Below are 25203 nucleotides of genomic sequence, written 5' to 3'. Positions count from 1 at the left end.
AAAACAAAAAACAAAACCAAAAAACTAGGACTGTTTGTCTGCATGTGAGTCTGTACGCCATGTATGTGCCTAATGTCTGTGGAGGCCAGAAGAGGAGACGGGATCCCCTGGAACTGGAGTTGCAGACAGATGAGAGCCAAGTACTCTTAACCATTCATCTATTTCTCTAGCCTCACTAATGTAGTGGGTATTTGGTCCACCTATGGCCTTGAGGTACCAGCCCCTAGGACGTGGCCTCTTGGCTAGCTTAAGACCTGGGGAGCACGTAAGTGGGCCCTTTGCTCTTGCGTTCTTGGATGGTAGGAACCGAATCAGGCAGCATGGGACCTGTTCTCAGCCTTCCAGGATTCTGTGACTGAATCTGCTTTATCCTGCATTAGTGAGTCCCCCCCAACACACACACACACACAATATAATCCTGGAATAAATAGTCCTTTTATCAGTATTCTGCATATTTCCTGCATTACACTAAATTCAGCTATGCTCCCTGGCCAATGAGCTTCAGGTACCCATTTGTCTCTGGTCCCAAAGCACTGGGAAGACATGCCTGGTTTCTACATGGGTGCAGGCCCTCATGCTGTTGTAACATGCACGTTAGCAATGGAGCATCTCCCCAGTCTTATGGTATCTTTAATGTTGTTGCTGTTGTTTGTTGTTGTTTTGTAGTGGAGCAGATCAAGCCTAAAAGTTCTAATATCTACCCAAGTCTTACATAACTTCTTAAATACGATATTCCTGTTTTCCCCTATCTCTCCTATTTAATAACTTTCTTAAAAATTATACATACATAAAAAGAATTTGTACTTAAGATTTTATTTCATTCATATCACATGTAACAAGTGCAAGTTAATGTACAAATACTGAACACAACAAAAAAGGCAAAAAAAAAATAACAATAAAAAGCTTATTTAGCAGATTCATGCAAAGAAATGAATTGGACACTGCAGATGTCACGGACCCTGTTTTACCTTGAATCATGACAAATGCAAAGGACTGATAATAAACTCCTACTATGGCACATCAAAGGAAGTCCTACATCAGAAAACATTAAAGAGTTTATGGAGAGAGGTGGGACTTTCCCCAGAGTTCTGACAGCATGCTACTGAACTCTCTATTTTTAAAGCAGTCCTTGAACAAATGTCTAATCCTGGAATTAGAAAGTACATCAAAAGACCGACAAAATAATTTACCTTTCCCCTAGAAGTGCATGCTTACAAAAGAAACACCGCCAGCTATGAATTTATAAATAACCAAGGGCTTTCATTTAAAGTGCATCCAGATGCTTAAAAATCAAGGCAAAGTATTTTATAGAAGGAATCTTTCCACATTGGAGGTTCCCGAACCATGGCTTTGGGAACCGCTTCTTCGACTCGTGAGTATGGAGAATTTTTTGGTCTGCTGGTGTTACTCTCTCACACCAGGTCTGTGCAGGAAGATCCACGCTCTACTTCTCAGCTCACTCTGAGGAAATCCCGTGGGTCTGGAGGGCCTGGGAGACTGATGGGATCTCTTGAACAATTAGTGTTTCCATCAATGAGATGAGTCCTTTTCTATGAAGCACCAGTTACTTGCACGTCATTTACAGAGATGCACACAATAATCTCATAAATCAAGCTCCTGATCAACATCCCCTGGAATGTAACCACACAATCCTCTGATGCTGACTGCTGTAAACACATGGGCACCATGATGTACAAAACTGATTCTGCTCAGATACACTACTTCATTCAAATCTAAGTAGGCTCATATATTTTATTTTTCAATTCCGTACTTTTATATACATTTTTTTTGGTAATAACAGTAAAGATGCTGGTGAAAAGAATTTGTTTAACAATTCATAATGCGTGCAAAAGTAAAAACATGGATTCAAAGAAAGGTCGTATTTACAGTTCTTCAGTCCCGACAAAGGATGACACATAGTTAGGCAATATCGTGACTCGCAAAGTTACACTTGGCTAATGCTGCAATTCCAAATATGGCACAGGGCGAACACGACCGACCGACGCTAGTCCCAGGCTAAACTCAGCCAGGATTCAACGGATTTGGTTCAGGTTGAAATTCAGTTATATAAAAAGGTTTCTGAAAGTATTGAAAAAAAGAGAGTGTACATGAAAGAGAACCCAACAATGTTTACAAAATGCCGAAAGTTCTTATTTTGCCCCCCATCCATAAATAATGAAGCCCCCGCGTCCCCACCCTCCCCCCACCTCCAAAAGATTTACAAAGATACGTTTAGCTCTGTGAGCAGAACTGAAGGATGACTGCTGTTGGACAGTAGCTGATGAGAAGCCCAGGCGTTTCCTACACACGCAGTCTGGAGGGACGGATGGGGTCCCCGAGTGCTGCTCTTGGAGTCCTGAAGACTTCTCACTCAGGAGCTAGAACCCCCCTTGTGCTTTGAATAAACGTGATGAGCTTTAAAGCGGAAGCTGAAGGTACCAGAATCCCCCGTCTTCACAGTTCATTGTGGGAGTTCTTCTCCGCAGCTTTAAACATCAGGATAGAATTGAAAATTTTGAGAGCTGGGCCCAGCTTAATGCTCATAATTTTAACAATGTCCGTTTGGGTCATAAGTAAGAATGCTTCTCCATCAATTTGCTGAAAAAAAAAAAACAAAAACAAAAACAGACAGACAAAGGAATACTGATTAACCAGATGCATTGTTGTGGGACTCTCCAAAGCTGACTTCACAGCAATAATAAGAAGGCTTATACCAGAGTTGATGAACACAATATTCCCGATCTATGGGTCTTTCTTACCTAAAATCACACATCAACAAAGTAAAACTCAATTGTCTGAAACTCCAGTCCACAGGAAAGTAGAAAGTGGCCATACTCTCTTATAACTTAAAATGTGAGTGTGCACGCATGTGTGTGCCTCTGTGTGTGTGTGTGTGTGTGTGTGTGTGTGTTTGTGTGTGTGTGTGTGTGTGTGTGTGTAGGAGGCCAGAGTTCAATTGTGAATGTCTTCCTCTATAGGTCTCCATCTTTTTCTTTGAGACAGGGTCTCTTACTGAACCTAGAGCTTGCCATTCCAGCTCAACTGTCTAGCCAGTAAGTTCCAGGGATCCACCTGTCTGTTTCTCAGTGCTGGAGTTACAGACATATGCCGCCATGCCTGGCTTTCTATGTGAGTGGTGGGGATTCAAAGGTCTTTATGTTTATGCTGCAAGCGTTTCACCCACTGAGCCATTTCCCCCTCCCCAAACCTTCTTGTGTTCCTCTGAATTAGGTACTGAGTCAAGAAGAACATGTAGGTTTTTTTAGTTACAGAAGATAATAATGCTTTTGGACATAAAAGAATTCCGGCAAAGAACCAGTTACACATAAACACCCAACAGATTTAGTCTTCTACCATGAGGAAAATAAAGACAGTATTTTTGTCTGGCATGACCATAATTAGCCTCCCTCAGCAGAAGAGAAACAACAAACAGTATGGGTGGAAGAATGTGAGGCCAGTGTTAAACATCACAGACCATAGGCTGTTTCTTCTACTATTAGGGTAATTGTGTAAATCCTCTTCTTTCTGGGCCCCTTCTAAGATAAAAAGCTGAATTACAGAATAGGACACTTGGAAACTCAAGGCCACAACATGATAAAAATGATTATTTGGTTTAGTAGGGTGACAAATGTGACAGATTATATATATATATATGTGTGTGTGTGTGTGTGTGTGTGTGTGTGTGTGTGTGTGTATGAGACTTTCAGCCTTTAAGAAACTGGATGGTCTTAAGACACATTAATTAATTTCTTCTTCAATTTCTCCATGTTGAACAACAACAGAAAAAGAAAACTATTTCTTTTTCTGTCTCAGAGTAATTTGACCACAATGAATGGCTTGATGGGGGTTAAACTGTGTCTTCTGAAAATTCTTTTTTGTTTGCTTTGTTTTTGTTTTTGTTTTATGAGATGAGGTCTCTCTACATAGCCATGGCTGTCCTGGAACTCATCATATAGACTAGGCTGACCTTGAACCCACAGAGATCCACCTGCCTCTGGAATGTTGGGGTTAAAGGTGTGTACTACAATGCCCAGCTGCAAATTCTCTAAAAGTTTTTTTCTTTATTTTTATTTTCTGTGTATTGGTGTTTTGCCCGAATGTATGCATTGCCTGTGGAGGATAGAGGATGTCTGATCCCCTGATACTGGAGTTATAGACGGTTGTGAGTCTCCATGTGGGTGCTGGGAATCAAACCTGTGTTCTCTGGAAGAACAGTGCTGCTAACCACTGAACCACCTTCCCAGGCCCTCCTTTGCAAATTCTGTGTTGGATCCCTAAACCCTAGTTGCTCAGAATGTGAACTTATTTGGAAATAGTGTCATTGCAATCATTAAGCAGCAACTGCCTAAGATAAGGTCACACAGGTCAGGTGAGCTCCTGGTCCAGGAGGACTAGTGTCCACCAGATAAAATCTCATACAAAGAAAAATAAAATTATGAAATTTTCAGGAAAAAGAGTTGGGTCTGGAAATGACTATATTAAGTCAAGTAACAAGGCTCGAAGCTGAATACTGCATGCCATCTCATATATAATCCTAGCCTCTAATTTGAAGAGGTATTAAGGAAGCAGAATGGGAAGGGTGATGGGCTATATATGTGACATGAAAGCTGAATGAGACATACTGGGGACAGAATGGGACAAGGAGGGGGCATCGAACACGGAGATGGGGGAAAACCCTGTGTGGGAAGGTATGAGCCAAACACAGTGTGTGTGAAAACACCACAAGGAAACCTGTTACTTCGTACACTAACTCGAAATAAATAAATGCTTTTTCAAAAAATAATCTCAGGGTAGATGGTAATAAATTCCTGTTCTTACACATATTACATATTACATAGGTAAGACATAGGTAAGATCTAAGCCTGCTCCTGCCTCGAATGGTAGTCTTTATTCTGAGCATCAAATGGAGTCAATGTTTATACTGTTAGGATGGTATCTGAAATTAAAATCACAAGAAAAAAACTCACCATATTAAAATACCACTCATTTCTTCCTTTGGCTTATTTCTGTGCTATAAACTATATAGGGGCATGCTATTAAGTTTTGCAGGGAGTTTTATAATGAGTCTAGTGCTACTGTGCATGATCATGAAATGCTCATGCAGGCTTTCCTTCAGACCTCATCTTCTGTAAGACACTTTAATTCAAGTGGTTAATGCTGCTTGTAATGCAACCACACACCAGTTGTCGACTTCGACAGAGCTCATGTCTTCAGGACGGCCCGTTTAACACATGTCCCCACTGGTGCATCTCCATGCTTTGATCCCACTAAGAAACATTTCACAATAGAGTGGAACACTTACTTCGTCCTTAAACACCTTTCCATGTTCTTCACACCCAGGCAAGCTCTGAATGAATTCTGACACCTGTCAAAAATATCAAAATTGTAAGTTTTTAATTTGGAAAAAAAAAAAAAAAAAGAAGTTGGGATCCAAAATGCTGAGGTTCAAAAGTATTTGAAACATATAGCTTAGGTCGTTCCCTCTAAACAAATTATCTCTTATTGGGAAAGAAAAAAAAAAAGGTCCTGGGAGACGAGACACTACCCAGTCAATGCATGATTTACCACACATGATGCCAATATGCCTCATAGACAAAGTCTGATAACAAAATTAAGCAACGAATGCAAACATACCTCATCTGTGCTCCATTTGGAAACTCTGCTGGCAGGGATTCCGGCAACAGTAGGAAGAAGCTTGCTTTGCTGCTCCCAGCGCAAGGGCAGGCATGGAATCGGGGGCTTAAAGGAGAGAAAGACAGCTGATCGCCGCTGGGCCTGCTGGGCTTGCTGCGCTGCCGCTTGTGGAGTCTGTTGAGGCTGCTGGGCCTGCTGAGGCTGCTGAGCCTGAGGACTCTGCTGCGGCGGCTGGGCCTGTTGTGCTTGTGGAGTCTGCTGAGGCTGCTGGGCCTGCGGAGGCTGCTGGGCCGGCTGAGGCTGCTGGGCCTGTTGAGTCTTGGCTGTCTGCTGCGGAGGCTGCTGTACCTGCAGAGGCTGCTGAGCAGGTTGGGCCTGCTGTGCTTGCTGTACCTGCTGAGGCTGCTGTACCTGCTGAACCTGCTGTATAGTAGGGGTAGGCTCTTCCCGAACAACTGGTCAATGGAAAAAAAAAAAGAAAAGAAAAGAAAATGTGTTATCTGAAAGGCCGGAGGACAGCCCCCCATGGGCCATGCATCTCACTAGATAATGGCATCAGGGAGGTGGACAGAGATAAAGAAAGGCTTTGTACTTTCAATATCACACTCATTGAGTAATTATCATTTACTGATGTTTGTCATAATACACTGTACGTTCAATTGACACACACTATTGACGACTATCATTGACCGTCGCTCAGTGGTGCTACTTGAGCACTCTAGATAATTGTGCCTCAGAACAGAACTCTGTCCTTCAGAAATTCCGTCTCTTCCCCTGTGCTTTAGCTGACATAATGGTAGCAGTTGCCAATCTGCAGCTGTTGCAATTTGTTCTCAGGTAGTTGCTTCTCCTGACTTGTTCCAGCCTTGGTTTCATCCAAGTTACTTATCATTGTGGCATGACACAGCCATCAACTTCTTTAATGGAGATAAGAAACTATTGCAACATTTGATCAAGTGAAGAGAAAACCCACTGAATGAGAGAAAATATCTGGGTTAAACAAAGAGCTAAAAACAAACAAAAACCCAAACCAGGTAATAACAAGAAAACAAAAATCTAATTAATAAATGTGCAAATGAAATGAACAGACAATTTGCAAAGGAAGAAATATAATAGCCAATGAACGTATGGAAAAAAATGCTCAACCTAACCTCATGAGCCATTAGAAAGATACAAATCAAAAATACATTGAGATATTGAGGTCAATGGACTCAGAGTGTCAGTCATTAAGGAAAAAAAATCCAGGCACAGTAAAACCCTTAGACCCCGTTGGTGGGAATCAGTCTAACCCCTATTGACCTAGTGTGAAGGTTTCTTAAAGAACTATGACCCAGATCTCCCACTGCTGCCTATTACCCCCAGGACATCAAGCAGACACATTAGAGATGATTGCACATCAATGTTCACTGCAGAACTATTCACAACAGCTAACTCATGGAACCAACTTAGGGATCCAACAACAAAGGAGGGGCTAAGGAAAATGTGGTGTATATGCATGATGGAAATTTTCTCGGCCCCAAAGAAGAACATTGTCTCCTCATTTATTGGAAAATGGATGCAGCAGGGCACAATCATAGACATTACAATAGCTCTTTCCATGCTTCATTGAATCAAGGTTTTGGGTCCTTACCCTATTATTTACTGAATATCTCATATAAACTGAACACAAACACCGCATTTATTTTTATTCTTTTTAAATTATTTAAACCACATTTGTTTTTATTCTAACTTAAATTATTTAAGTTGAAAATATTTTGCTGGATGCAGCTCTGTGGCAGAGTGTTTGCTTAGAATGCACAAGAACCCAGGTTTGACCCCCAGTACTTAAGAACAATGTGGGAGAAGGTGGGTAACCTAAAAACTTCATCTCAGCTATTCCCAAGAGTTTAGCAAGCACTTGAAATAAATGCATACACAAGGCTGGCTTACACGAACTACGCTAAGGTTTTGTCCCCACACTAGAGCAACAGGGTAGAGATTGCTTGCCATATGTAAGTCTTCTACAAACGCACGTTCATTGTATCCTATGATGCTTTTTGTTTTCTAATAACACTGACATCTCACTCTATCTCTACTGTTCCATCGACTCCCCTCTGGAAGCTGTGTTCCTCACAGTTCATTTCTAGTGCTGTGCATTATCCCTCAGAAAAACCAACAACCATTCTAACTAAACAAGTGAAAAACACGAAGCTCCAACACTTGCGGAGGCTTCTGAAGTCTTTGAGGATGGTACTATAAACACATATCGCTCTGATTCTACGAGCACAGTAGTTCTCAACCTTCCTAATGCTGCGACCCATTAATGCAGTTGTGGTGACCCCCAATCATAAAATTATTTTCATTGCTACTTCACAGCTGTAATTTTGCTACTGCTGTGAACTGTAATGTAAATATCTGTGTTTTCCCATCCTCTTAGGAGACCCCTGTGAAAGGGTCACTTGACTGCAAAGGGGTCGCAACCCCAAGGTTGAGAACCACTGTCCTGTAACTCTGTGTCCTTCCCTTTCAGATACTCCTTCCTTTAGCAGTTTCTTCTATACAACTGAGACTGGACACCAGTGTTATGGCTAAACGATGAGGTACCTGTGGTATCCACCAACCCTAAAACACATTCTCTCCTATGACTCGCATCCAAATGGGATAGAGAAAGCCTCCTCATGTGAGCGACTAGTTGATTCCTTAAATGGTATGGGAAGTGGCTCCAGGGTTTTATCCAACACGTGACACAGGCTAGAATAAACGCAAGTAGACTTTGGTGGCAATGCCGGCACATGGTGAGTCAGGAAGAGGAGGCTTGCAGTGGACAGTGTGCTTTGGAAAGCACAGGCATTCCGTTTGGAAGGCACTTTGGTCACTTGGATCTTTGGTCACCAAGGCTCTCGTTCTCACTGCCCCCTCCTCTGACACCTTCCACCTGAATGAAAAATAACACTTTCCACTCCCATAGTTTTGAAATTTCCTAAAGTGAAATTTATCAAAACGATCTGACCAAAGTCTTCTTCGCTCACACACTTTATTTGGTTTGTTAAAACATTCTGGTTTTTTTGTTTGTTTGTTTGTTTGTTTGTTTGTTTTAAGCCAGTGACAAAAATGAAGCGTCTCCTGTCACTGTCAAACCATGCTATGATGGTGCTAGCTGTAACAGAAGGGAAAGAGGTCCAGCCACAGCACAGGAAAACCACACAAAGATAAGAGAAGCAGAAGGCTGTCATCTTAGCCCCTTCAACGATAGGGTCCTGACCAAGATGCTGGTGTCTGGTAAAGGTGATCTAGACATCTGCTCTGGCATCCCAGTGGAGTCAATTTAACAAATCCTAGAAGAACTGCATGAGGTTTTCTCAATGCTTATCACTCAATGCTTATCTCAATAACTTATGCACGTTAGTGCAGTGCTCAGCAAGTGGTAGAAACTACTTCTGTCTTGAAAGGAATGAAAATAATCGACAGTCTTTTAGATTCAAAGTGGTAAATGAGTCAATAATCCATCTAGGCTGATATTTCAGGAGTCTATAAAAGAGGTTTTTAATGAGAAAGGAAGAAAGGCAGAAGAAATGGGATATATTTGTTAAAAATTGATGGATAAATGGGAAAAGGGTGAACAAAAATGTTTTATAAAAAAAGTGGATTTAAATCACCAAGAACAGAGATACAATTTTCAAGTTACTTAAATTCAGGCATGAAAAATATCTGAGGGTAATTCCAATATTAAAGATCCAAATAATCATTCCAACTGTTAGAGGCAAAAATGATGCTCGATTTCCCCAGGAGAATCTGACATGTTACTACACAGCAATCAGCTTCCCCATACAAGTATCCTGAGAGAGAAAGCCTGCAGAGAGAACAAAGAACTGGACCTTCCCCAGGACAGAAGGATGCCAGGGAAAGGCCACTTTACAGAATCCCTACCATGCAGGCTTTCCCATGATGGTGGAAAGGAGTATTTATCTTTTCAGATAAAGCAGACAGGAAAAAAAAGAGCAAATTACAGTCAGTTTCCCAAAGTCAAGTTCAGAAACAGTAGAGAAAAAGAGGTTGTGATCACACAGAGTATACTGGATTGGCCAGAAGGATCTGAGTCTGTTTTTTTAGGGAGAAATCCTCCCTGCCCCCCCTTTTTAACAATCAGTTTGTCCTAAGACTCCAATCAAAATAGTTCTTGTGGATCCTGAAAACCTAAATCTTACTGATACTAGAAGGAAGTCCTGTGTGGCTGCTTCTCAGGCTCCTTCACTGAATGTTGCCTCTGCAGTGTCTCTCTCACTCCGAGAGGCACAAGGCTAGGCTGGGCTGGGTAGGGCTGCTCCACCATCAAGGAACAGACTAGGAATGGACACTCTAGAGCGGACAGTGGGCTCAGCATGGATTGCACCATACCTGACCTTCAGGCTTCACCCTGAAGGGATTCTGCTGAGACTCAAATGGAAGAAGCATGTGTTCTTCACAAAATACACATGGAACTTTCTCTGGAGTAAAAAAAAAAAGATTGAAAAAGGAAAGCACCACCATCAGGCTCCTGATACAATATATTCTGAAGAGCATAGACTTATGGACAGTATAGTCTAATGATCTTTATAAGCCCCAGGGAACAAAGCCTCTGCCAGGTTTAAAAAAACAAAACAAAACAAACAAACAAACAAAAAACAAAAACAGGCAATTGACATAAATCATGGCCCATATGGGAAACTGTAAGTCACCTACTAACCTACAATTAGGCCAGTGTGCTTAGCCACCTGGTGCAATACTGGACCCAAACTAGCTGTTAAATACTTCCAATGCCAAACCTTGGCTTTAACACAAGATGGAGAGATACTACCAGTAAAGGAAGAGACAGGGGTAAATGGAGCAGGGGTAGTAATGTGAACTATAACAAAAAGACTCTTTTTCAATTTAAATAAGATCTGAATGTTTAAAGAGCCCCAAACCAAACCAAAACAACCCCCCCCAAAAAAAAAAAAAAAAAAAAACAGAAACAAAAAACCAAGAATGTTCATTGCTTTTCAGGCAAAAATCATGGAGAGAACATTGGATTTAACAGTCAGGTTCCATTTTTCAAAACCCAAAGCTTGGACTGAATTCAGCTAGCCTAATACTACCTGTATGGAATGATCTTGATCTGTTTCTTTTCTGTTTGATTTTTCTAAAAGGAAGAACCAAGCTTAAAGTTCTGGCTGAATATATAGTAGATATCCATGCACTCAGTCTCCATTTAGGATGAAAGCGTGGACTCTCCTGCCTGTTGAGAGGAGAGGGCTTACAGTGACCCCCTCTTCAGAAATTGCCCAAGACAAAGGGAGCTTCTTTGTCTGCAGATGTACCCTGTCAGGGTTTGAATGTGGAATGGCTCCCACAGGCTCATGTGTTTGAACCCTTGGTCCCAGCAGATAGCGCTATTCCAGGAGGTTGGAGAAACTTTGGGAAACAGGGCATATAAGCACATCTTGTGTTTACAGTCCAGTCTGGCTTTGGTAGTCTCCCTCTGCTTCCTATTCTGTCTCCATGTACTACTTCATACTACAAGCTCCCACGACTACAGCAAAACCCCAAGTCACCATGTGCCCCACTCTATGACACTGGGGGCAAACAAAAAATCCTTCTTCCTCTAATGAATTCTGTACCATGGAGGAAAAAAAAAAATGTCTAACACTTCCTTCTCAGCCAGCAGCTGAGGACTGGTCAATTCCAAGACACAAAGTCCAACCCTCTGACTGAACTTGGGATGACTTAAAACACTCAGGGCATCCACTTCTGTTCTCTGTACCAGGCCCACCTCCTAATTTTGCCCAACTCTGCTTCTTTCACTAGCTTCCCTTTTCTCAGTCTTCTCAGGGTCTGCTTCCAGAGAGCTGAATCTGTGACAACAGGCTGTGTCTGCATTAAAGACTGAGAGGTAGGACGCCATCCAGTGACTAAGGTCCGAGGCATCCCAATGTCTCCAGATGATTCTCAGCTCTGACTGGAAGCTACAGGTCCCTGGGGCTCAGGTAAAGACAGCCACACAAGTACTGTATGGTAAGTCAAGAACAGAATACTGTGTGGTAAGCCAAGAACAGAATTCCAAATGAAATATAAAACTAGTAAACTAGACACTGAGTGAAAGTCAACAAAAACCTTTCTTACACATTAAATTAATTTTAAAGAGTAGCCCTATTCAAAATGTCTCAACACCACAAAACAAACAAACAAACAATCCAAAATTTCCAAAGTCGTCGGGAAGGCCAGCACTGCATTGCCGGCCAGTCTCACCTAAGAACATAATGTAGGAAATTCTGACAACGACTTCCACTGTGAATCTCTCTTCACCAATTAAAAAGACAGCAAGTGGCACAAGCATATTCAAGTATAGGTTTTCAGACAAATACATGAAAACCAAGGAGAAAACAGGAAAAGTAATAATTGACTTAGAAAAATAAATATGGATTCTACCAATCGTTCTTTGCAAGGAATCACTAAACAAAACTCACGTAACTCAAGTGAAGAACAACAGAAAAATAAAACTAGAAATAAACTAGATAAAATGTAGCAGTATTAGACTATCAAATGTGAACAGGACTGACATTCTCCATTGAGTAAAGACTATTCCACGGTGGCAGCATCATCACCATAGGGAGTCCTCCAGCTACTAACACATTGCCAAGGAGGTATCCCAGGACTACGTTAGGGCTACACAAGAAGAAAGTAAGACACAGACACACAGATAGTACGTGTGAGCTGATGCCTGACTGTAAGCCCTGCTCTTGACTTCTGATGAACTAATGGCTTACAAAGAAAAGCTGGATTCTTTGTATAAGAAGTCCAAACAGCTATGATAACAAAACCTTCCTAGGTTAAATATCTCTTTCCTTTATAAATTATAAGCAACATTGTAGATAATCAAATAATTGTTCAGGGCTTAGTATGGGACAGACACGTGCTAATCAAGAAACAACATTATTGATCTTAATCTTCTTTGAAAGCTCATGGACATATACCACACCATTCTTCGGGACAGGCAAGAAACATAAGTACCCAGTGGCTTCAATGCCATGGATAAAACTATTCAGGGGCAAGTAGGAAAGGAGAGGCTACGCCTGGTCGACTGTAAGATCTGTATTTAGTGCTAAAGCAAGCACCATAAACCATGCTGAACATCACCCTGTACACAGAGTACAATGTAACCATTAATTACTATTCTACCGTAAACCATGCTGAACATCGCCCTGTACACAGATTTCAATGGAATCATTAATTACTGCTTTACAATAATCAGGCTCTCATTACAGACAGTCATTAGTTTCCATTCCTCAACCCTAAAATCATCTAAACCAGAAAACACATATGAGAAGGGAAGTCTACAGGAACAAGCAACACAGTGGTAGCCAGACCAGCATCTTCTTATAAGAAAAATAAACAGTAATTACTCAGCTATAAGCAAATTATAAGTTCAATCTATATGATGACTAAGAGTCATTATGCCCTCGTTGCTTAAACTATCATCTTGGAAACAAAGACGGAAGAATGACTTAGCCTACCAAACACTTGTTAAGTGATTTTCTTTTTATTTTTGTGCTTTTGCATCAAGACCATAGACTGTTTGGATTTCAAAACACATTTGAGGCAAGTGAGGCCAGCAATACTGAAGAAGACGTGTGGCAAGAGCCACAGAGAATGTGTCTGCAAACCTTACATCTGATGCTGCACAAATGTGTGAAAGAAACTGTGAACACAGGCGCCCGTTGATTCTGTGCCATTGAAAGTCTCCCAATATCTGGACTTCTCTTGTTTTCCATGAAGGAAGAGCCGAACCAAGTTTATCTTCAGTACACTGTGATTGTCATTTTCCAGTTGTTTCTAAGTACTTTTACTTATTCTGTGGTGCCGAGAATCAAACCCACTGTCCTGTGCATAGACACTGCTCTGCCATGGACTATACCCTGGGCTACAGTGAAGTGTTTGGTTCCTGAATATTTACGGTAATAACCAATAGTGACATGATAGTGCTATGGTTACCTTTGGCTTCGGCTGACGTCCTCACTTCATTTTCTCTTTTCTCTTCAGAATCTCCTTTGACGTCATCAGCACGCTGTTCCCTGAGAAAAACAGCTGTCTCAGTATTTTATCACAGATGAATTTTAAAACATTTCAGAACTCTATCTTAGCAACTGTTATTTTTTTTTCTTAACTTAAAGATGGATGGATGGTACTACTAAATGTTACTGAATAAAATACACCACAAAGCAGCCAACGCCAATGATACCCACAAATGCTCACTTTCTTCATGATCACTTGGCGGCTGCTATTCAGAAAGCTTCTTAATGGTGAGGAGGCTATGAAGATGAATTACTCTGGAAGATATGGTTACTGAAAATTCCAGCTACAGCTTGGAATATACCTTCAGGTGTAGTAACACTTGTACTGTTTGGTAAGATTCAAGAAACCCAAACTTCTCTAAAGTCTGCACCATGAGATTAAATCACTCTATATGCCTCAGCCCCGAGACTGGGGTAGAAGCCGCCCACGGGCATATATATACCATCCTGGGGAAGCTTTTCCTGGCTTGACCAGGTCAATTCCACTGAAGTGAATCCTCCTCTTTTTGAGCAGGAATGGATTAATTCTGAAATCAACAGGCCTTGGATACTCTAAAATGGAAACAACTTATTAAAACTTTGATTTAGAGCTCTGACCCTGAGGTTAAGGACAAAAACTGGTTCTTTTAAATTAAAGTAATACACTTTTAAAAGAAATTTGTGGGACTTAAAATTTTTCAATCTATTATTTTCATTTCTGAAGGTCATACTAGAACACACTCCTCTGTGTTTGCCATATTCTGACCCAGGCTGCACTTTTAAAGGTTTAAGAACAAAGTAAATACAATTAAACAAATTAATCTAACACAAAAGCAATTCTTACTTTTAGTTCCAAAGGCACATACTCTGTAATTGAAACCATGATGTGGTAATACAATGAAACTACCAGAGGAAGCATGCAATCAATATTCACTACATTTTAGAAATATTATTTTCAAGAGTACATGTGAACTGTCATCTGAACCTAAGTTCCTGTTTTAATGTTAGACTAAAACATCTTGTAACTGCTGAAGACAAGCACCTATTTGATAATGAGGATCCAGCTACTATGCAATACAAATATTTCCCCAAGAGATCCAGAGAACTCCAAATGGGGACTTTGAGGAACCACATCCCTTCAGAGCATCCTGAACCTGTTTAGTCTAGTACAGTGCCAATTCAATAGCTTGAGGGTGTTACTCCACATGTAAGAACTGATGACTGACAAACGTCGTTACCCGAGGTGTTGACAGAAAACATCTTGTTTTCTCCATAGGAACAGTAGAGTAGCCAACCCTAATTACACAGGCCTGTAATCCTAGCTACTCAGGAGGCCAAGACAGGAGATTTACATTGTAGGGTATGTTCAAAGCCAGCATGAGCCCACTTAGTGAGACCCTAAACCCAAACAAAAAATCCAAACAAACAAAACAACACACAAAAACTCAAAAAGGACTGCAAATTCAGCTAGCCTGTGGGGTGCTTGGCTGGCACATGCAAGTACCGTAATCGCCAGTACCACAAAAAATAAGTAAAATCAAAATAAAACACCCACAAAACAAAAGATTCAATGAAGTCATGCTTTCTAATTACAATATGTCAAAGTCAACTTGCTACATGCTAAATTGACTCACAAATTTCTGGACTTGTTTACACTAAGCCAGAAATAGCATTCTTTGTGTCGACAAACTCTTTATCCTAATATTGTGAGTGACTAATGAAAGAAAGTAGCTTGTTAGTGGCTATATTAATATCAGAAAAAAAAATCACACACTGCTGTGAAATAATTTAAAATTAGTATTTCCCAGAGTCAAAGAAAATAAATTCTCAACTAACTCTTGTGCCTTTCCTAGGAAGTTAGATGAACGGGTGACTGATTTTTTTGAAAAGTGGATAAAAAAAAAGGAAGACAAAAAGAGAAAGCTAAGTCTTGGACTTTTCTGTGTTTTTGTGTTTTCATGACCAGAAATATCCACTCATAGCCAAAGTTACCCTCTTGTGGTTTAATAAAGCATAATTACTCTTCAAAGTAAATTGTGTTAAGATGACTTTAATCCCAGCACTCAAAAGGCAGAGGCAAGTGGATCTCTGAGGCCAGCCTGGTCTACAGAACGAGTTCCAGGACAGTCAGGGCTACACAGAGAAATCCTGTCTCAAAACACCAGAAAAAAAAAAAAAAAAAAAAAAAAAAAAAGACTTAAACATAAGAAAAACTCCTTTGTAGTCTATGTCCAAAAACAATGTTAATTTTTTATGTCTTGAAATGTAGAAAAGGAAAATAATATTTCAGAGCCAAAAAGTTCCTTTATACCCAAATCTTCCGAAATGTACTCCAAAAGAAGAGTAAAATGTTATTACATGTTTGCCTTTATGGAAACATGCCCAATTTTTCAATCCTCAAATGCAACTCATATAAATCTTAAAACTCGATACGTGACAGGCTCTCTTGTGTTCCACATGCTGTTTCCTTTAGCTGGGGAGTGGAAGAGTCAACATCCAGTCTATTAGAACAGGAGCCATGAAGCAGATGTGTAAATCGAACCATCAAGGTGAACAGATCCTAACAGCCCATTCAGATACGAGGAAGGGGTCAGTCAGCATTCTTAAGAACATACTGCAAGCCAAACATGGGCTGAGTGGTTGGCAGGATGGATATTCTATAGCACTCCCTGGTGCAAGGTCTGGTATTCTATATAGTGAAACATAAAGGCATCAAGTTCAGCTGGGTGGTGGTGTCGCACGCCTTTAATCCCAGCACTGGGGAGGCAGAGCCAAGCGGATCTCTGTGAGTTCGAGGCTAGCCTGGTCTACGGAGTGAGATCCAGGACAGACACCAAAACTACACAGAGAAACTATGTCTCAAAAAACCAAAACCAAAACTGTGGTGGTATTGTGTTCCCCAAAATATTGTGTACTCTAATAAACTTATCTGGGGTCAGAGAACAGAAAAGCCACTAGATACTTAGCAGTGGTAGCACACGCCTTCAATCCTAGCATTCCAGAGGCAGAAATCCATCTGTTCAAGGATACAGCCAAGCATGGTGACTCACGCCTTTAATCCCAGAAAGAGAGCCTTTAATCCCAGGTAGTGAAGTTGAAAGGAAAGATATATAAGGCATGAGGACCAGAAACTAGAAGCTTTTGGCTGGTTAAGCTTTTAGGGTTTTGAGTAGCAGTTCAGCTGAGATCCATTTGGATGAGGACTCAGAAGCTTCCAGTCTGAGGAAATAGGATCAGCTGAGAAGTTGGCCAGGTGAGGTTAGCTGTGGCTTGTTCTGTCTCTCTGATCTTCCAGTGTTCACCCCAATAGCTGGCTCAGGTTTGATTTTATTAATAAGAACTTTTAAGATTCCTGCTACACAAAATGAAAAAAAAAAAAAAAAAACAACCAAACAACAACAACAACAAAAAGACATCAAGTTCACATTTACAGGGGCAAGTACACAACCAGGTCCTCCTGACACCAAGAACCTATACTTAGAACCAATACTCTTTAATGATTACACTTGGGTTTCTCCAAAATAAAGTGTATGCTCTTGTTCCAAGATGGTAAAGGGTATGCTTCATGTCACACACTTATTCTCAAATTGCCCTTCCTTGAGAAAGCTGGGAATGAAGAATCTGCCTACATTTCTTAATTATCTTACATTTTATTCAAAATTTAAAAATGTTCTCTTAATTGGGGAACCACTATTCTTTTCCTCTGCAAGGTGAGAAATCTCCTTGTTCTAATTGCTGCTACTCTATAGGTTTTTTTTCCTGTACGCAAGATGAAATCCTCCTGGAATTTCAGCTTCCTTAGCTGAAAGGTCTTTTCTGCATGCTCCTGTGGCACAGAGTGGGCAGACGAGGGGAAGAGTGGAATGCCTGGAGCACTCGCTCAGAGACAGGTGGAGACTTGTGGACTGGCCAAGGCAGGCTGTGGCAGGGAAAGAGGACCAAGGGATATGTCGCCCCCTCCCCCCATCCCCTGCCAGTGGTAGTCCAGGGACACACAAATGTGATCATACTACAATTTGAAAATTCTGGGATAATACAATATTTTCTGTAGCCAAGGACAAGATAAGCTCTTGACAGATTCAAAAAAACAATAACAGAGATACTCTGTAGTGTATTTTAATATTACGCTGTCGCTCAGCACAAAAGCTTCTTGACTCAGTCTCCTTGACCATTACTCTCTTGTGGCAGCAATGTCCCTTAAGCAGGAAGCATAAGCTGTGGCCACAAGTGTGTCCTTGGCGGGAAGCAGACCTAGTCCCCACTTCAGCTCTAACACGAACCAGTTTTGCATAGACATTAGCGTCAAGTTACTTAACTTCCCAAATTCTCAGCTGCATCAGTGACAGAATAGGGATAATCAATCCTAACGTGCCAATTTGAAGACCGAATACAATCTGGTTAAAAAGTGCCCGTGACAGCTTCCTCAAGCTCCCGTTTCCTTCTATGCTGGGATAAATGACCTGTCTTGTGAGCTGCTTTCTTCAAAGATACAGCAGACTTGGAGTAATGCTTTCCATAGCCAGACAGCTAGATAGCTTGGGTTTTAACCTAGGTTTTGACTAGCTGTTTGGGCTAAAACCAAGACAGAGGATGGGGTGATTGTGGTGGCACAAGTCTTTAATTGAGAGGCAGAGGCAAGAGTATCTCCATGAGTTCAAGGCCAGCCTGGCCTACACAGTGAGGGGCAGCCACAGCTTAGAAACCAACAATAAAGATATAGGCAGGGAGCCAGGTGAATCTCTGTGAGTTCAAGGCCAGCCTGGTCTACAGAGTGAGATCCAGGACAAGCACCAAAACTACACAGAAAAACCCTGTCTTGAAAAACCAAAAAAGAAAAAACAGGCCGGGAGGGTAGCCCAACATCTCCAGCACCAAGGGTGAAATGGGAAGCACAGAAAGAAGAAGCCTGAAGAGTGCCCTGACTGCACAATTTCTCCTGGGACTTTAGAGTTTTCAAGCACCAGTTTATTATAACATTTCTTTAGCTTACACTGAATACAACCACAGCAAAAGCTTACTCAAGAAAACCCGCTTGGTGGCTTTAATTAAGACAGTAGAAGTTGCTTAGCTGGTGAAGCAGAATTACTATTATTTTTTTAGAGTCAGCCATCTCTTTCTCTGTAATCATGTGTCACATTTTAACTGTCTCGCTATCTCACTCAAATTACGCCTGTGGTAAATATTAGGGAAACGAACATGGGAAGAGCAAGTGCCTGAGAAAACAGGCAGCATTGAAGGCACACAGCTCACTTCCTTCAGCAGGGTGATTTTTTTTCACTTAAAAACAATTCCTGACTGGTTATGTTTAAGCCAGCCCCAGTCTACCGAGAATGACATGGAAAAGATATTAAATAATAAGTCACTTTGCCTCCATTCAGGGATGTGTTGATTTTAGCCACTTCTCCAAATCCAGCATGGGAAGAGGCAGGAGGGCAGGACATGTAGGTAGACATGCCTTTGGGTAAAGCACCTATACAAACGGTAGGTTTTGGATGCCAAAAAGTTACCTGTTTGTAGGACCCACTAGCACCTTTTAAAAACTTCTGGGCTGAAGTCATAGATAAAATATCAAAGGTCAAGAATCCAAGACATCTTCTACAAATGTAGACATTTGACAAGTCTCAGAACAAGGAGGGTGCCCCTTCAAAGGGATTCGGAACAGGTGGTGACTGAAACAGTGTCCTCTTATGCCTATGGGTCCATATTGGCACAAGGACGTTTTAAAGTTAAGTTCCTTTGGTAATAGCTCAGCAAGAGTTTTAATTAACCATGGCTCCATCAGGAAGATCTAGAAGAGGTAAACATGGCTTAGTCTTTATCTGGTGACTAGAACTGAAGCATTCAGACTGCCAATCCTATAAAATTACAATTTAACCTATAGAACACATGACAGAGAGGGTGCACAATAAACAGAATTGTGAGGGTATCATCGAGATACCAAAGAGAAAGCCTCCAGAAAAAAAGCACCCAGCAATTCACTAGTCAATCCCCCCATGAAATATTGACAGTTCTACTCAGTAAGGTGGGCTCTCACAGGGACACTGAGTCCTCAGCACTGGCTTGCTGTAGAAAAAACAACAGATGCTACTGCTTTTTTGTTGTTGTTGTTGTTATTGTTCCAAATGGAAAAGTCTCTTGAGTAGGAATTAGTGATATTCAAGAGATAAAATAAGCTCTGTTACAATATTGTTCCGACAGCTTCACACCATCTAGCAATGACACTCGCTTTTTCTTACACTCCCGATGGTTGCCTTGGTGTCACAGCAGTTGGCACCAGAATGGTGAGTGTTTAACTCACACAGCGCTTCTCTCTGGTGCACACAGCAGCTACACAGGCCCAGACTCAGATCCCCAAAAGCTGGGAGATCTGAGCACTTGATCAGCTCCTAATGTGTACCTGGAAGTCTACTGAAGAGGAGGCAGGCTCTGGCAGCTGGGAAAGGCATGCTCAGAGAGATGACTCTCTAGTCCACAGCAGGCCCCCAGGACCAGAAAACCCGAGTTCCCCAAGACTGCTGATTAAATTTTGTAATCATTTATGAGTTTGGCTTTAATTAACTCTGATCTGCTTGGTGTGATCATTTTGCAAAGCACACACACACACACACACACACACACACACACACACACACACCATCACACTTTATGTTAGCTCACTTCCCCATCTGCTTAATAGGGTATAGATGGGCTCTTGGTATGACTGGCAAAATTGAGCTCATGTGAAAAAGATAAACCAGATTGATGGCAGCAATTCTCACACCAAGCACTATGTAATTTTCAGAATAGAAACACTGGTCCTACAAATAAAAAGGCATTTGAAGAGCCTATAATGAACCGCACAGACTGAACTGTTTCATTAAATTAAGTTTAGCAGTGGGCACTTGCCTTACAAGGTAATACAAGTAATTGCCAGGCATTTTAAAGATGCTTTATTGTGTTTCTGTGGTTATATCTAAGCAGGTTTATACAGTGTGGGGCTTAAACAACTAAGTGAATCTTTAATAGAGATAGTGTCTAATTTAGATGCACGCACAAGTAGATGCAGACAGACTTGATGGGAATAAGACTATGTGAGAGGATACCTTCTGTTCCTTCCAATGGGTGCTTACAAGCGATAGTCTTTCCCAAAGTCTAACACAGAGACCACTTGCTCCTGTCACCTTGGAATGTTTTTCAAGCAGAAGGATTTTGGGGATATCCCTTCCAATTTCCTGTATCAAAAGCCACATTTTACATAAGCAACTAGATGCAAATCAAAATTCCAGACCCAAGTTTTGTTAAAACACACGGAGAAAGACATACACATTCTTTTACTTGGCTGGAGACATGTGGAGATGTAACTATCCATCCCCAGGAGAAGCTGCCATCTTACAGCCAGGGGCAATGAGAGGGTAGTGATGAGCTGCACTGTCCAAAGTGGAGACATTATGTCACAGCAAGCACTGAGCCCAGCAGATGCTCACTAAACTTGTGACAGATGGGATGAGGGTGTAGATGGAAAAGAACTGTCTGAACACTTCCATTTCTCCTTAGAATGCCCTGGGAATTGTTCACACCCATTTGACCAGCCTCTAAAAGAAAAGAGGCCCAAGTATTCAGAACCCAATGAGAAGACTTGAGGATACCCTGAATCCCAGGCATAAAAAAGCTCTAGGATATAGTCTGAACCTTTTTCTCTGGTCACTAGAAGGCAGGCTCACCTCTGCCTGTGGTTTGCCAAATAGACAATGATGTCCATGTATCTTTCCTAATCTATGCAAGCCAGGATGGTAAACAACAAATAAGAGAGTCTCACCCTAATTTACAAGAGTACCAGTCTGTATTTGGAGACTCTACGTCATCATTTCATAATGACATCTTAAACATCTGGTGTGGCACTCTTACAAAGGTGAGAATGTAGGACTTGTAAGTAAATAGAGAGAAAGCTACAGAACGGTTGTCTCTTAGGTCATATACCTAGCATTTCTCCTTTGAAAAAGGATCGCTGATTCGAAGTATTTACATCCTAGCAATGTAAGTATATTCCATGCTGAGGGAGACGAAGAGAGACATGGTCTCTACCATGATAGAGTTTATAAAGCAAAGCATGAAGACTCCAAGAAAGTCTTTCAAAACGTAGCGTAAAGAGATGTGGAAACACATGGTGGCCTGATCCCACAGGCTGGAGGGCCAACAAGAGCTTCTTGGAGGGCAGGAGGGGGATGTCAAAGAGCAGGGATTCAGGTTCTCTGCAAAGAGAAAGATGCCTGAAGCCGCGGCTTGAGGAAAGTCTGGCAGAGTTGGAGGGAATGCAGGACTCTATTTGAGCTACACTGGGAACTAAGGTCTCAATGCCAAGTATCAGGAAGTCACCGACAGTTTTAAGAAGGGGGGGTATTTAGTATCAGAAGCACTTTTAAAATTCAGACATCAAGGTTCTGTGGGCAGGTGCAGGTTCTAAACCTGAACTTGAAGGACACCACAGAGTATCCGACACACAGCAGTTTGGATACCACTGCTGTAGAGTTCTCAGTTACCCATAAGCCTAAGTCAGGTAGAATAGTGCCAAGGCAGGAAAGCATAGACATGTGACTTGTACTATTCATTTGATCTTGCCTGTTAGATTAACCCCTGAACCAAAAGTCATCCCAGCACCTCACTCACTTGGAGACTAGCTGGCATCTGGGACAGGTAAATGGGTACAGAGCTGGCACAGTAGTGCCTATCAGCCCTTAGCTGCACACATCCCAGGCCACTAGCAGCCTCTTCGGCACACACAGGCCTGGAGTTTACTTTCTTCATCTGGAGGACTCGGAAGGAAATTGCTGTGTGAATAGTTCTACTCCCCTGCCTCTGCCCAAGGCAGGCTCTGAAATGTGTGGTTTACACACTTCACAGAATATTCCCAGCAGGTCCGCGCCATGCTGCCTGCAGCAGTAACTGGTGTGACAGATAAGCTGCTTCTGATTGTCTCCCTTTCTGCTTCCCTTCCAGCCCCCTCCCGATGTTTTCTGCACCTCACAAATAAGCCACTTACAATCAAATCCACCTCACAGCTTGCCTCTGGGAGTGCAAATTATCTAAGAAGCACAGAATGGCAGCTAAATTTTAACAAATTAAAAACTGACATACAGGAAATTTGCTAAGCATGTGAGGTGAGCAGTGATCACAGGAAGAAAACAGAACATGGACATTATGAAAATCATCTTATTTAAGCAATCTATTCCACATAGCCCAGGAATATTACTGCGCTTACTCTTAGGAAATAAAGGAAATATGGGTTGAATATTTCTTTCTTTTAAAAAAGTATTTTTTGGTTGAATAATTCTAATCCCAAAATCTAAAATGTGTCCAAAGCAGAAATTTCTTGAGTGTTTCTTAGAGCATTTCAGATTAAAAAATACTCAATTTGTAAAGTTTAGGCCAATGTAACATTTTTGAAAATCTCAAAATTTGAAACATCCTGATCCCAAGTGTTTGGATAAGGGATGCTCAACCAGGCTTATGAAACAGACAAGACACACTGAAATTAATAATGCACACACCCACAATTGAAAACATAACAATAAGAGTTTCAGAATAGCTTCCCAGTTTTCTTAAAAGAGGGAAACATATCAGGGAAAAAGTAGATTCCTCTAGAAACAGCTTCCAGCCTTGAGTCACATTCACCTCGGGGTTGAACTGGTTTACTTATTTCTTTATTTGGCATGCAATCTCCCTCTGTCGCTCGGACTGATCTTGAACTAAGCAATCCTCCTGCTTTAGCCAGGCCAGTGGTGTGGTGCATGCTATCTCAGCCAAGTTCAGTGAAGGATTTAAGGATCTTAGGGAGGTGGAAAGACTCTTTGACCTCTTGGTCAACTATGTTAGGACTGATCTGAGGGCCGTTCCAAGAATGGATCTCCACTGTTGTTCACTGTTGAAGAAGCAATGTTCTGTTTTGTGTTTGAGGCAGGGTCTCATGTAGGTCAGGCTGGCCTTAAACTGTGTAGTGTATTTCCTGAGTTCCCAGTTCTCCTCCTGTCTCTACCTCCCAAGTGCTAGGATCCTGGGAGTGCATACCAACCTGGCATTTCTAACGTAAAATATCTAACAGGAAAACACTGCCACAAAACATAAAGCATGCAAGACGGTCATCTGTTCAATGAGAGTGCTTCTGGACAATGTAAGCACTGTCCCTTTAATTACCTGGTTTCAGGAGATGATGAGCTGTCATTTGAGTCTATCCTTCTACTCCTTGGATATGATGGACTCGATGGAGGCATCTCACCACTTAGGCGGTCTGGAAAAATCCGTTCTTTATTCAAGTTGATTTCTGAATAGGGACAGTAGGCACCACTAACAGATCAAAAGAAGAGAAAAGTACACTCCCATTAGATCATAATTATACAATTAAAATTGTAGGCTAGTGAATGTAAGATTCCTACACTGAACCAAGCATGTTATATACCTATGTGTATAAATGCATGAGTAGACATACGGCCATAAAATATGGCTTTACAGATAATTTAAGTTCATTCCACTAGTGAACATATCTGACTTGTAGCAGTCTGCTGCAACCTCTGAATGGAGCAAGAGTCAGAGCATCCAGAGGATCCCTTCTGTACTTCTTATGAGTAAGGCCTATGCATATGCCTGGGAATAATCAGCCACAAGAAATACCCATGCTTGAGATAATCATAACTACTTAATTTCCCCTATAACATTTAGTAACTTTCAATGTCCTCAGGAACACTACTATTTCTGGGACTATAGTTACAGCTGATTTCCTAGAGAATACACAAATGGTTTGGAGCTTATTCTAATGTTGGTATGAAAAGGGGCCACAGGCCAACCACATCTCTCTGCCCTTAGAGGTTATACTCTGAGGTCTCATGTGGTGATAACTCCCATTACCTAGGCAGAGGAAGTTGGGGTCATTGAGTATTAACTTGGCATTAGCTAGCAGATACCTGGCCTGGGTCTTAGCATTCCAGTCTCGAGAACATCTGGATACCAGGCTTCCAATAAACACCAAGCTCCCCAGTTGACTACACATCTTGCCCCTCTGCTTTGAGAGGCCTTCTTAAGTCTGGAAACCGTTTGGACACGAGATATATTATACTGGTGTCATGTGTGTTCTCTTCTTTAGTTTCTATGACAGTGAGAATATTAACCATCACCCAAGGGAACTTTTTAAACAGCGCATATGTATTTTCTACAAAGAGAAGCCAAGGGAAAATAAGAGAAGAAGAAATGCTCCCTGGTAACTCTAGGAGTGACGTAAAATTTATCTCAGGTATCTCGTAAGCAAAACTGCAAACTTTAGGAAGTACATGCTGCTCGACACTTGTTCTTGAAGCAAAAGTAGTAACACCTACCACACACTGACATAAATTTATATAATGTCTAACCAACAACAACCAAAAAAACCAAAACACAATTGATAGAAATCTTTATGGAGCACATACAATATATTAAGCATGGTGCTGTGCTTATCCACACTGTTTTAATCTATAAAAAAGACATTTCATATGACACACTAGGTTTTCAAATGGTTAAGCAA

The 25203-nt window shown here is 41.3% G+C and overlaps 1 protein-coding gene across 1 annotated transcript in view; it reads right to left on the bottom strand.

Annotated features, from left to right (window-relative positions):
* Positions 1–848: 848 nt before the first annotated feature.
* The window catches only part of L3mbtl3 (L3MBTL histone methyl-lysine binding protein 3), a 112475-nt gene continuing 88120 nt past the window's right edge, over positions 849–25203 (bottom strand). Inside the window, exons 19-23 of the mRNA XM_059272619.1 lie at positions 23847–23996; positions 13621–13700; positions 5635–6089; positions 5303–5365; positions 849–2598 (exon numbers count right to left, since the gene is read on the bottom strand). Of these exons, the coding sequence (XP_059128602.1) occupies positions 2455–2598; positions 5303–5365; positions 5635–6089; positions 13621–13700; positions 23847–23996 (892 nt within the window). The 3' untranslated portion in view covers positions 849–2454. The remainder of the gene's footprint in view (positions 2599–5302; positions 5366–5634; positions 6090–13620; positions 13701–23846; positions 23997–25203) is intronic.

Source organism: Peromyscus eremicus, chromosome 8b (genome assembly GCF_949786415.1).
Source record: "Peromyscus eremicus chromosome 8b, PerEre_H2_v1, whole genome shotgun sequence".
NCBI classification, from domain to species: Eukaryota; Metazoa; Chordata; class Mammalia; order Rodentia; family Cricetidae; genus Peromyscus; species Peromyscus eremicus.
Note: the sequence above shows the minus strand (reverse complement) of the source record. Positions and strands in the feature narration are given on the sequence as shown.